The sequence below is a fragment of the Aquarana catesbeiana genome, linkage group LG04, assembly GCF_042186555.1.
Source record: "Aquarana catesbeiana isolate 2022-GZ linkage group LG04, ASM4218655v1, whole genome shotgun sequence".
In the NCBI taxonomy this organism is placed as follows: Eukaryota; Metazoa; Chordata; class Amphibia; order Anura; family Ranidae; genus Aquarana; species Aquarana catesbeiana.
In genome coordinates this window covers 488,889,658-488,903,952 of record NC_133327.1, presented here as the reverse complement: position 1 = coordinate 488,903,952, position 14,295 = coordinate 488,889,658, and the positions used below count along the sequence as shown (strand labels likewise).

Genomic DNA, 14,295 nt, shown 5'->3' with positions numbered 1-14,295 from the left:
CAGGACTCAAGTTACCGGGAAGGATCTTCCCTTTTGCAGGTTCTGATCTTGCAGCCACCAGTTTAGGCTAAAGCGTGCTCGAGGCGATAAGAACATTGGATAATCCGGGGCTTGTCCTCTCCTGTTCCAAGCTAAGATGTCTTGTTGTAAAGGCCTGGAATGGAACTGGGCATAGGGCACTGCCTCGAAGGAGGATACCATCCTCTCTAGAAGACTCATACAGAGCCGAATGGAGGGTTGTCTGGTGCCCCTAATCTGATGCACTTAATCCTTCAGGGCACAGATACTTGCGGGTGGCAAGAATACTCTTGCTTGGAGCATATCTAGGATCAGACCTAAATACTTTAGACTTTGAGCTGGTCTCAAGGTTGACTTTTTGGTATTTGTGATCCAGCCTAAGCTTTCAAAATACCGCACTGTGCATGTTATGCTCTGTTCTCGAGCCTGTAGCGAGTGATCTCTGAGCAGGTTGTTGTCCAGATACCCGAGCACTAGGATCTCTGGGGCCTAAAAAGACCCAGTACTGGTGCTAGGACTTTGTGAACACCCGTAGAGCTGTAGCAAGCCCGAAGGGTAGGGCCACAAACTGAAAATGATGTTCCTCTACTGCAAATCGCAGGAACCTCTGGTGAGGCTGAAAGATAGGTACGAGTAAATACGCATCCTTTGTATAGATGCAGGCTAGAAAGTCTCCCATCTGGAGTGAGGCTACTACTCAGAGGACAAACTCCATCCGAAAGGACTGGATCAGTAGATACTGGTTCAGGGATCTTGGGTCCAAAATGGGCCTTGTGTCCCAGTTTGGTTTTTGAACCGTAAATAGGTTCGAGTAAAACCCTGCGCCCCTTTTGGGTACAGGAACCTCTACAATCACTCCTTAATGAACTAAATGATGTAGTGTCTGAAACAATGTCTCTTTTTGTAGGCTCTGAGGGAACGCTGGATCTTAAAAACCTCTGAGGGGGAACCCCCCGCAACTCCAGCCTGTAACCGCGGGATATAGTTGAGGTGACCCACTCGTCCACATTCTCCAAATGTCCACAATGTGCAGCAGCCATCCCCCCACTCGCTGGAGTGGGGGCATCCCCTCAAAAGGAGGGCTTGGTGCTGGGTTTAGAAGAATTTTGGACCCAGGGCTTTTTCTGGCCCTGGCCTTGCGGCTTGCCCCTGGCCCTAGCGCCCTGTTGGCGGGGGAACTGCCTTGGCGCTGACACTTGAGGAAGTATTGAATCCTTTATGGTGTCAAAACACAGTGCTCGAGGAATATCTGCCTTATTTTCAGGCAGATCATCCTCCCGGTTAGGCATGTCAGGACGTCTGATCTGATCCTTTACGGACTGGCAGATACCAATTGCTGCAACAGCTGGCTGAATAGCTGAACTGGCCAAAGAAAAGGAAGCCTTTAATATTGACTCCAGTTTCTTGTCAACAGGGTCTTTCAAGCCCTGTGCGTTATCTACCAAGTTGAGTTCTTGTTTAAGGAGCAGACTGCTGCATCTAAGGCTGGCATGCTCAACTTCTCAACAAACTTTTCATCCATGGGATATAAAAGGGAAAACCTCTTAGGAGGAACAAAAATCGTGTCAGGATGTTCCCAATCAGCATACACTGCCTGTTCCAACAGAAGGTGTAAGGGGAAAGCCTATGTGGCCTGAAGAGGCCTCAGGGATCCCAAAAGAGGACCAGGGAGGCTCAGTAACCTCTGCAAGAGGCAACTTAAAGGGAGAACAAACCATTTCAGTCGGAGTCAGGATCAAAAGCCTCTGTGATTGAGAGGCAGACTCCAACTGGAAATCATCTTGTCCAGATTGCTCGGAAGCAGATGCATCCGCCAGGCCATCCACAGAATCCTGAGCTTTAAGCTCATCCCCATCCTCAACCCATTCCTGCTACAGACTAGGAGGCTCTGGGGAGGGGGGGATCTGTCACGCTTCTTGCCACCCTGCAGGATAGAGGAAATCATGCCAGCAATCCTGTGCTCTAACCCGGCTAGGGTTGAGGAGAGTGCACCCTTAGTGATAAAGGGTGAAGCAGTAGCGTTGACTGTAGGCACAATCCCAGATAGGCGCAGCGGCTCAGATTGCCTGGAAGCCTCTGGTCTTTTAGGGGATACAACACTAGGGATACGACTAGGTTCATCAGGAACTACTGATGACATAGGTGTGCCCTTCCCTGTAGTGTTAGTTCCACTAATCTTTTTTGAAGACATTTACTAGCCACAAAAAGGGAGTACCTGGGTGTAGTATTAACACACCTCAGAAGGGAGACCCTTTAACAGGGCTCACCAAGCCCCTATGCAACAATCCTGCTAAGCAACACCTGGTGACTCACGTGAACCGGGTAAGGAGAAATGAACCACTGCAAGTGCCTGGTTCAGAACCTGCTCTGTGTCCCACAGCTGCCTTCTGGAAGCACCGCATGCTTGGCATACACAGCAGAAATAAGCTGGCTATGCGCCGGAACGTTGCCGTATCCGCGAATGACGCAAATCTTCGTGCGCCGAACATAAAGGCTATGGCGCATGTGTGGTGAAGCCGCGTGCGCCATGGCCGCCAAACTGCTGAGCCCAGCGGCGCTTTTGCGAATGCAAGTGGGCCATGTGAACCAAGGCGAAATGGCGCACCGTCGCGCGCCATCATACAGATAAAAAAAAAAAAACAGCCAGACACCAGCAAAAAAGGTACACTTTGCAAACACCCACAGCTAGCGCGAAAACTCCCTTGTATGGTCACTGCACACAGGTGTCTAGTCTCTAGCTAGCTTGACTGATTGTTACAATCACTGGGACACCTCACAATAATAATAAAGGGGTTTCACTTACCCGTCCAAACTAAGAAACTAAGAGCCCAATCTTCACCCTTTACGGCGGGTTCCTGCCACTTGAGGACCTTCAAGGACTGGGTACCCTTTTAATATTTAGAGTCCACTCCCTTGGACCTATACAGCACCCTGCAGGAATGCCTTAGCGCTGTAGTGTCCAGGATTTCACTTTTCAGGGACCAGCGCCCGGAGGCCGCATTAAAGGCAATACCTCGCAGGATCTTGAGTCTTCTTTGCGAGGCTCGGGTACCATTTATCTAAGAAACATAAAGCCTGTGTCAAATGGATCCCATCAGTCAATCCCTTGATTCATTTAAGAACGGTTTGTGGGACTAGAGACCTGGAACTCAGACAGCTCAAAGAACCGTGCCATTCACCTTGCAGACACTGGTAAAAAAAAAAAAAAATGAAGTATTACCTGTATGGGAGGGGGTTATATAGAGGATCACTTCCTATCTAAAGACCTTTGGTCTACCAGTGTCCATTCACCTGGAGATAAAGTATAACCAGCAGGTAATGAATATTAGCCTAACTCTGTGTCCCATGATGTATGAAAAAGAAAATCTTCATTTTATTGAAAAGCCATAGTGCACAAACGCAGATAAAAACAGTCGATGCGTTTCAGCCTATAAGGTCTTAGTCATAACTACATTAGAGACATGAAACTTTCAAATAAATAGTAGCTCTAAAGATCACAGACTCCACCGGTTGTCTTGATTGGCCACAGGCAATCAAAAAAAAAAAAAAAAGAGAATCAGCCCCAATACATACTGGGTGATGTGTATGTCACTAATTTTCACACACCTTGTGGTGATCATATGAACATGTATGTACACACACACACACACACATATATATATTCATACACACATGCACAAGAAAAAACACCATAAAATTCAAAAAACAAACATTAAATTAAAAGAATATGATAATAACAATCCAGTTATGTGAAAGACCCCAGAGGAGAGAAAAGGCACTGGGGGGAGGCATTCTAATGTAGATGCAAATCCAGATCTCACCTCAGGTTTAACCCCTGAGGCAATCTAGTTTTTAATCTAGAAATCTCTCACCAGTAGCCTTCTCTCCCTATCACCTCCTCTGGGTGAGTGAGACAACCGTTCTATTCTTCTAAAACGAAATGAGGAAAGATCGCCCTGATGACATGCTCTACAGTGACGTGTTGCATTCAACATATTTCTAGCATTCAGATTATTTGTGCCACGATAATGTTCCCCTATGCGGGCTCTCAAAGGACGTGTGGTACAACCTACATATTGGAGACTGCATGAAATACAGGTGATCAGGTAAATTACATAGTTTGTGCCACAGTTAATATATTGCTGTATAGTGAATTCTTCATCTGCAGCAACAAATGTTTTACCCAATACACACAAGCTGCAGTAGTACCTATAGGTTTTTGTGTTACAAGGGTAACCTTCCAGGATAGAAGAGCCAGGTGGACTGGCATTGTTTATATGAAAAAAGACTAGGTGATAGTGCAGTCCCTAGTGTGGGGGCACGTTAGGCTAGAGAAATGGCAAGAGTCACTGTTGACTCACTACCTCTACTGGAAGTTTCTTTCAAGCATTTAAGGGTAACTCCACTTTCGTGGGAAAAAAGCAAATAAAAATTAATTTAATGCATACAATTGTGAATCAAGTCATATTGTAATTGAAGGCGTTTAAAAATTAAATTTCCTTTTCAAACTACAGCGCTGTAATTTTCTGTAAAAAGCAATATGGCTACCTGGAGGCGGTCTGTACACAGATGGTGCACAGAATACCCCCCAGAAATATCTTTTTCTGCTTGTGTTATTGGCCTACTGATTTTCCCATAAGTCTGCATTAAGATACAAGATGTAGACCCTGCCACTTTTCTCATTAGAGCCCTGCGGGTGCAAGCAGCTGACTGATAATTGCAAACCCACTTCCATACAGATTCATTCTGCACATGGTTACAAACAAACCTATTTCTTCAGAATAACAAAAGGTAGGAATCTGCAACAAAGTTTGTTAAAATCCCTGCTACGTTCAAAGATTACCCAGTGAGGAATGTTTTTTTTCCTTAACATAAGTGGAGTTACTCTTTAACTAGCCTTTCGGTAAAAAAGTATTTCTAAGATTTGTTTTGAACTTTCCTCCTGCTAATTTGAAGTCATGTTACCGTGTTCTTGATCTTGGCTTTATATTGAATATACTGACCTGCCTTCTTTACACCCTTGAAGTATTTAACACTTTAACCCTTAGGACGCATCTGTACATCTCAGGTTGAAGAGGTTATACTGGTATCAATATTTTCAGCTGTCGATGGACTTTCAAGTGATCCAGGCGGCTGTACAGCTGCTCAATCACTTCTACAGGGCGTGGAATGGCCACCACCACCTGTATGGGGCGCTCCCATGCGATTGGGGAGCCCGGTACCGCTGACACTTGAATACCTGGTGCACTCAGAGGGGAGGGAGGTACATCTATACCCGCCTCCCCTCTGTGATGTAAGAAACCGAAAGTGATAAGGATTTCCATTATTTTGGTTTCGCTTTGATGTTTACAAGCAGTACAGGCTTGTAAAGCATCTGGTCAAACCAATCTTGGTTTAATCAGATGCTTTTAGGGCAGAGGAGAGATCTGCAGTCTAATAGACTCCAGGATAGCAGTTTGATGAGGAAATCCCTCCTGTGGAGCAAGGGAATCCCTCCCCCTGGCGGAGGGCCGAGGAGTCATCCTGGCCGGGAGAACACACAGCGATTATTGCTAGCAGCTATAGCTGCTGGCAATATTCGCATAAAACATCGACAGGCTGGTTGTACCCAAGTTGATCAACTAAAGGTACAATAAAGCCTGCCCATACATGGTTCAAATCTCAGCCGGTTCAGCTGGGACTGTCACAGTCTATGGTGGCTTAAGAGTAACCGATCTGGAAACTACTAGACAGTTCAGGGCAATAAGCAGTCAGATCAGATAAGATAAGATAACTGAGGCATGAGGGTTGGAAATAGAGGGCTGGCTTAACATTTTTTTCAAGTTTGTCAGTGTTCAAACCTCCTGAAGGTGACAGCATAGCCAAAATGTTTTTTTTTTCCCCCTGGAATTCAGTATGTGTTCAATGACTGTCAGTGGAAAGGGCAGTTACTACAGTAAGCACCCTTTCCCATTCAAAAACAAATGAATCTAGGATGGAAAAGGACTTGGGGGTCCTAGTGGATGATAGGCTCAGCAATGGCATGCAATGCCAAGCTGCTGCTAATAAAGCAAACAGAATATTGGCATGCATTAAAAGGGGGATCAACTGCAGAGATAAAACGATAATTCTCCCACTCTACAAGGCTCTGGTCCGGCCGCACCTGGAGTATGCTGTCCAGTTCTGGGCACCAGTCCTCAGGAGGGACGTACTGGAAATGGAGCGAGTACAAAGAAGGGCAACAAAGCCAATAAAGGGTCTGGAGGATATTAGTTATGAGGAAAGGTTGCGAGCACTGAACTTATTCTCTCTGGAGAAGAGACGCTTGAGAGGGGATATGATTTCAATTTACAAATACTGTACTGGTGACCCCACAATAGGGATAAAACTTTTTCGCAGAAGAGAGTTTAATAAGACTCGTGGCCACTCATTACAATTAGAAGAAAAGAGGTTTAACCTTAAACTACGTAGAGGGTTCTTTACTGTAAGAGCGGCAAGGATGTGGAATTCCCTTCCACAGGCGGTGGTCTCAGCGGGGTGCATTGATAGCTTCAAGAAACTATTAGATAATCACCTGAATGACCGCAATATACAGGGATATGTAATGTAATACTGACACATAATCACACACATAGGTTGGACTTGATGGACTTGTGTCTTTTTTCAACCTCACCTACTATGTAACTATGTAACTATGTTGTCAAACATCCGTGAACAGGTTATCAGGCATGTAACTGTGTTTTATGAATAGAGCAAATGTTGCCAAATTAATTGTGTGATTGAAAAGTGCAGAAAGTTTTTATTTTTGTTCGTATTCCTGCTGAGGAGACTTAGCACATCCACCAGGACAGAAAATGATAAGAAATTCAAAACTTTACTACTGTCACCAGAAAGCGAAAATCATCAAAGTGGAACATCTGTTGAGATGGCAACTGTTGTATCACACAATTTCACTTTAGAGATATTTCCGCTTACTTTTTGTTGCGTCTCTGGGACAGAAGTGAAGAACTCAGAAAATCCCAAAAACTTGATAGGGGATTTAACAATTTCCTACCCTATCCAAAAGTGAAAAAGTGACTTCAGAAAAAAGGAAAATGTAACTGTTTTTAAACTCTAGCACAAAGTAAACAGAGACACGCCTACTTACTTTTGGTTAGTATCTGGAGATCTTCAACAGAAGGTGGAGTATTTTTTTTCTCATAGGGAATAACTGTGGTTAAATACTGTGAAAAAAAATATAAAACACTTTTGTTAACTATATTATAACTCTGCATTTCACATCTTGCATCACAGATAACTTAAATTGCACTCCTAGGAAGTGTCCTTATAAGTAACAATGATTCTCCTGTAGGACCATGAAAAAATGAAAGCCAAGGGGTGTCCATATGAACCACTCTTCATGAGCTTATAAGCTACACTAGAAAAATACCCGGTGTCTCATTTTTCATGCAAAACACCCTCATCTTTTTGAGTACAGAAAGAAAAAGCCTTAAAGTAGACATCCAGGCTATTACCAATTAGAAGGGGTGGGAGCAGGTTTATGCTTAAAGGGTAAGTTCACCTTTACAGAAAAATCTGTAAGGTGAATTTACACAGGACCCCCTCCTCATCCCCCCCCCCCCCCTCCAGTCCCGCTGACCTGGATCACGGCAATCTCCCGTTCTGAGCCCCGGTATATCTGCATCAGGAGTCCGGGGCTTAGAAATCCCTGCAGCTGAATCTCCAAAATGTTCCCCGTCTGGAGGGGCATTTTGGAGCAATCTAATTGGTCGGTGCAGTCACATGGGCGGCGCCGACCAATCAGAAGCCGCATAGCCTGTCCTGTCAGCTGGAAAGATCATGCATGGATACCGAGGGGATTTCTAAGGCCCGGACTCCTAACGCGGATATACCGGGGCTCAGAATGGGAGATGGCTGCGTTCCTTCTTTTACCAAGGGTAGAACCTCAGTAAGACTTTTACTGAAGTTGGTGTCTTTCTGCGCCAGGCATGTAATTTTCACTCATGTGGATTACTTTATTGTTCTGTTTCTTTTTCCCCAGTTCTCAACACCTGCTAGACCCTTTCCTGTGCAGCTCCCTTATTCTGGACTCCCTTCAACATGCACTTCAGGCATTCCATAAGCATCTAAATTTTTGCAGACTAAAGAAGTGCATCATATAATTTTGTCCTCCACAAGCTATTCTGTATAGACAGCACAATGTAGTTTAGATACTAGCATTAGGTGAAAATAGAGTTTTTGAATAACCAGCAAAAATCATTTCTTGGGGTACAGTATGGGACACCGCCTACATCTAGATCATATGCAGCTACCTTTAGGTGATTAGAAACTGTCAAAAAAAAAAAAAAGTTTGCAGGGATATCCTCTTATTTAAACCCTCCCAGCTAGACTGTAGGAAAAATATGGAGAATAGCAGGAACAGAGCAGAAGGACCAGTGGACTGTATTGTATTCCAAGAAACAGATTTTACTGAAAAGCCAAAAATCCTATTTTCTCAGTCATACAGGATAGGCCTAAAAACAGTGCAACTGACTAATGGGCAACACTGCAAACAACGGCAACAGGCTCACAAACAAATGGGTCAAAAAAGCCAATGAAGCATTAAACAGATCTGATACAGTGTGCCCTAACATGGAAGGGAGAGAGTGCATCTTTCATACTATAAGACCTAATGATAACTAGTCTGATCTACCTAGCAATGGGTGGTGTGAGGGTCTATCAAGGGGAATGTTGCTGCAGCCTTGGTTTTGTTTTTTTGCCAGAGATCAATCACCTTAAGATAGCTGCATGTAATCCAGTCGTAAGGATTAAAGTGGTTGTAAAGTCGTTTTTTTTCCTATAAAAATAACAAACATGTTATATTTACCTGCTCTGTTGCAGTGGATTTGCACAAAGCAGCCCGGATCCTCCTCTTCTCAGGTGCCTCTTCTATGATCCTGGCCCCTTCCTTCTGGCAATACACACCAAACTGAGCATGTGCAGAGTTACTCCAAAGGCTCTGTCTTATCAGAAGATAGACTGGGCACAGTGGAAGTTATCAGGAAGATCAGATCAGGAAGATCAGTTTTTTTTTTTCTTGAAAGGGTGCATGTGATCAGCACAGGGCCAAATCAGCAATGTCCAGAGGGTCAGGGGTCCTGCAGCCTCATAGGACAGTCAGAGAATGAAAACTCCTACAAGCTTTAACCAGATACCGATAGAAGTGACAAGACTGTTTTAACTGCTGATGAGAAAAGGTATTTAGCAGTGTATATTTACTAAAATAATTGCATTTCCATGTTCTGTGTATTGTGGAAGACCAGATATAGTGAATGCAGGGTCCTGGGTTTAGTAACACTAACTTTATTTTTTCACAAGTACCTACATTTTTTGCAGAGTACTATGTATTCAGGAAAACTAGGTACGTTAATACCCTTTCAATTTCTTGCTCTCCCATTGTCTTTTGAAAGATACACTGGAATCATGAAAAGTCCAGTTAAATTTACTTTAATTTGCCAATAAAAGTTTAGTTGCACTCAGGGCTTGCCGCATAATGAGTACATATTCAAGCTGGCCAACTGCAGTAAAGTGATCCTTCTCTGGCTAGACCCTATCAGACTTTACAGATTGACAAATTCTTACTTGCAATATTTGAAAATAAAAATCCTTATTTAAGCAAAAATTTGCTAGGAATGTATATGGGTATATGGTAGTGTGCAGAAGGATAACTGATACTAATTATGGAACGGGAAAGGATAACATACCACTCAAAAACATACCCAAGTACTGCAACATCTCAAAGGCTTAAAGCAAATGTGGTCCTACTTCAGAAATCTAATTTGAAATGCAACGAATGCATAAATCCTGGGTTGGGATGGTATTTGGCTTCCCTGTGCAGGGCTGCAGGTCTCATACTTAACAAAAATCTCCTCTGCCAGGTACTACACCAGGGATCTGATTTGGTGGAGAGCAGGTGGGCCTACCTGACCCTGGATTTGGTAAATAAAGAAATCCCTGACCTCAATCTCTATGGCCAGGGGAGAATCATGAAATCAGTGGGCCCGTGTTCAAGATCACAAGTGGGCCCTGTGATTGAGCACAAGGAGCGTGCTGTGGCTAAAAGTGGGTGTGGTTTAACCGCTTGCCTACTGTGTGTGTATATATGTATATATATATATATATATATATATATATATATATATATATATATATATATATATACATACACACACACACACACACATATACACACACAGAGGTTCTGTATGTATGTAATCCTGCACTTCCAGGTTGCGCACACATGCTGCCAGCGACCTGCTTCCTCTGTGATTGGACACAGTGGAAGCCAAATCAGTGGGTCTGGCGGATGCGATGTCCGCCGGGACCCGCCGATCATTTGGGACACAGGCAGAACAGCGCTCTGCCTATGTAAACAAGGCAGATTGCCATTCTGTGAGAAGGGAAGGTTGAGCTTCTGTGTTCCTACAAAGCAGGAACATGGATTTCTGCCTTCCCATAGTACAAGCACCCCCACACAGTAAGCACTCTCTAGGCACACATTTAACCCTTTGATCGCCTCTGATGGTAACCCCTTCCCTGCCTGTGTCATAGTACAGTGACAGTGCATATTTCTAGCACTGATCACTGTATTAGTGTCACGGGTCCCCAAAAAGTGTCACTTCCTGTCTGATTTGTCTCCCACAATGTCGCAGTTCTGCGATAAGTCTCTGATCACCGCCAATCCTAGTAAAAGTTTTAAAAAAATGCCATAAAATCTATCCCATAGTTTGTAGACGCTATAACTTTTATATTACGCTTATTTGGGAATTTTTTTTTATTATTATTTTTATTTTTATTTTTTTTTAACAAAAACATGTAGCAGAATACATATTGGTTTAAATCGAAGTACAAATTTTTCCATTTTTTTATTGGATATGTTTTATAGCAGAAAGAAAAAAATATTGTTTTTTTTTCAAAATTCAATCTCTGTATTTGCAGACGATACTAAGCTAAGCAGGGCAATAACTTCTCCGCAGGATGTGGAAACCTTGCAAAAAGACCTGAACAAATTAATGGGGTGGGCGACTACATGGCAAATGAGGTTCAATGTAGAAAAATGTAAAATAATGCATTTGGGTGGCAAAAATATGAATGCAATCTATACACTGGGGGAGAACCTCTGGGGGAATCTAGGATGGAAAAGGACCTGGGGGTCCTAATAGACGATAGGCTCAGCAATGGCATGCAATGCCAAGCTGCTGCTAATAAAGCAAACAGAATATTGGCATGCATTAAAAGGGGGATCAACTCCAGAGATAAAAAGATAATTCTCCCACTCTACAAGGCTCTGGTCCTGCCGCACCTGGAGTATGCTGTCCAGTTCTGGGCACCAGTCCTCAGGAAGGATGTACTGGAAATGGAGCGAGTACAAAGAAGGGCAACAAAGCTAATAAAGGGTCTGGAGGATCTTAGTTATGAGGAAAGGTTGCAAGCACTGAACTTATTCTCTCTGGAGAAGAGACGCTTGAGAGGGGATACGATTTCAATTTACAAATACTGTACTGGTGACCCCACAATAGGGATTAAACTTTTTCGCAGAAGAGAGTTTATAAGACTTGTGGCCACTCATTACAATTAGAAGAAAAGAGGTTTAACCTTAAACTACGTAGAGGGTTCTTTACTGTAAGAGCGGCAAGGATGTGGAATTCCCTTCCACAGGCGGTGGTCTCAGCGGGGAGCATTGATAGCTTCAAGAAACTATTAGATAATCACCTGAATGACTGCAACATACAGGGATCTACAATGTAATACTGACACATAATCACACACATAGGTTGGACTTGATGGACTTGTGTCTTTTTTCAACCTAACCTACTATGTAACTATGAGTTCGACTCGAACATTGGCAATTTGCCCGTTCGCCGAATAGCGAACAATTTGCCGCGGAACACCCTTTAAAAGTCTATGGGAGAAATCAAAAGTGCTAATTTTAAGGGTTAATATGCAAGTTATTGTCATAAAAAGTGTTTGAGGACCTGGGTCCTGCCCCAGGGGACATGTATCAGTGCAAAAAAAGTTTTAAAAACGTCCGTTTTTTTCGGGAGCAATGATTTTAATAATGCTTAAAGTGAAACAATAAAAGTGTAATATTCCTTTAAATTTTGTATCTGGGGGGTGTCTATAGTATGCCTGTAAAGTGGCGCATGTTTCCCGTGTTTAGAACAGTCTGAGAGCAAAATGACATTTCTAAAAGGAAAAAAAGTCATTTAAAACTACTCGCAGCTATAATGTTTTGTCGGTCCTGGCAATACACATAAAAGTCATTGAAAAAAAAACAGCATGGGATTCCCCCACAGGGGACCCGGAACCAAAATAAAAAAAAAAAAAAAAATGCGTGGGGGTCCCCCCAAATTCCATACCAGGCCCTTCTGGATATTAAGGGAAACCCCGCGCCAAAGTTTAAAAAAAAAATGGCATGGGGGTCCCCCTCAGAATTCATACCAGACCTTAAGTCTGGTATGGAATTTAAGGGGAACCCCGCACCAAAATTTAAAAAAAATGGCGTGGGGGCCCCCCCAAAAATCCATACCAGACCTTTATCCAAGCACGCAGAAGGGCGCAGGAAAAGAGGGGGGGGACAAGAGAGCACCCCCCCTCCTGAACCGTACCAGGCCACATGCCCTCAACATTGGGAGGGTGCTGTGGGGTAGCCCCCCAAAGCACCTTGTCCCCATGTTGACGGGGAGAAGGGCCTCATGCCCACAACCCTTTCCCGGTGGTTGTGGGGGTCTGTGGGCGAGGGGCTCATTGGAATCTGGAAGCCCCCTTTAACAAGGGGACCCCCAGATCCTGCCCCCCTGTGTGAATTGGTAATGGGGTACAAATGTATCCCTACTATTTCACAAAAAAAGACAATTCCCTTATTAATGTCTTCTTCTTTCCCGCTTCTTCTTCTATCTTCTTCTGGTCTTCCTTTGGTGTTCTTCTTCCTCCATCTTGTTCTTCCCCCACTTCTTCCTCTGCTTCTTCCTCCGGTCTTCTCGTCCGGCATCTTCCTCCAGCTTCTTCTTCCCCGCTTTGTCCTCCTGACGATCCGCCTCAATGGGAGTCTCCGGCTGTGTGACGCTTCTGTTCTTGTGACAGCTCTTATATAACGGAGGGCGGGGCAACCTGGTGAGCACGGGGACTTCCCTATGGCTTTCCCCACAGTGTCAGAGGGGGCAGGGTCACCATACCTGGTATGGATTTTTGGGGGGACCCCCACGCCATTTTTTTTTTAAATTTTGGCGCGGGGTTCTCCTTAATATCCATACCAGACCTGAAGGGCCTGGTATGGAATTTGGGGGGACCCCACACATTTTCTCTTTTTAATTTTGGTTCGGGGTTCCCCTGTGGGGGAATCCCATGCCATTTTTTTCAAGGACTTATGTGCATTGCCGGGACCGACAATTCATTATAGCCGCGAGTAGTTTTAAATGACTTTTTTCCACCCATTAGAAATGTCATTTTGCTCTCAGACTGTTCTAAACGCGGGAAACATGCGCCACTTTACAGGCATACTATAGACACCCCCCAGGTACGAAATTTAAAGGAATATTACACTTTTATGCCCCGTACACACGGTCAGATTTTCCGATGGAAAATGTGTGATAGGACCTTGTTGTCGGAAATTCCGACCGTTTGTAGGCTCCATCACACATTTTCCATCGGATTTTCCGACACACAAAGTTTGAGAGCAGGCTATAAAATTTTCCGACAGCAAAATCCGCTGTCAGAATTTCCGATCGTGTGTACACAAATCCGACGCACAAAGTGCCACGCATGCTCAGAATAAAGAGATGAAAGCTATTGGCTACTGCCCCGTTTATAGTCCCGACGTACGTGTTTTACGTCACCGCGTTCAGAATGATCGGATTTTCCGACAACTTTGTGTGACCGTGTGTATGCAAGACAAGTTTGAGCCAACATCCGTCGGAAAAAATCCATGGATTTTGCTGTTGGAATGTCCGATCAATGTCCGACTGTGTGTACGGGGCATTATTGTTTGACTTTAAGCATTATTAAAATCACTGCTCCCGAAAAATCGTCCGTTTTTAAAACTTTTTTTTTGCATTGATACATGTCATGTCCCCTGGGGCAGAAGCCAGGTCCCCAAACACTTTTAATGACAATAACTTGCATATAAGCCTTTAAAATTAGCACTTTTGATTATTCATGTTTGTGTCCCATAGACGTTAACGGTGTTCGAACAAATTTTTTGCATGTTCTGGATGTGAAACCATACACCATTTTCCTTCCACTTCACAATTATGTGCCACT

At 43.8% G+C, this 14,295-nt stretch overlaps 1 protein-coding gene across 3 annotated transcripts in view; it reads right to left on the bottom strand.

The window, feature by feature from the left end:
- Positions 1–14,295, bottom strand: part of FEZ2 (fasciculation and elongation protein zeta 2) — a 335,869-nt gene that overhangs the window by 125,884 nt on the left and 195,690 nt on the right. For all 3 annotated transcript variants that reach the window (XM_073627652.1, XM_073627653.1, XM_073627654.1), the window contains one exon: positions 7,145–7,220. In XM_073627652.1, the coding sequence (XP_073483753.1) occupies positions 7,145–7,220 (76 nt within the window). The remainder of the gene's footprint in view (positions 1–7,144; positions 7,221–14,295) is intronic.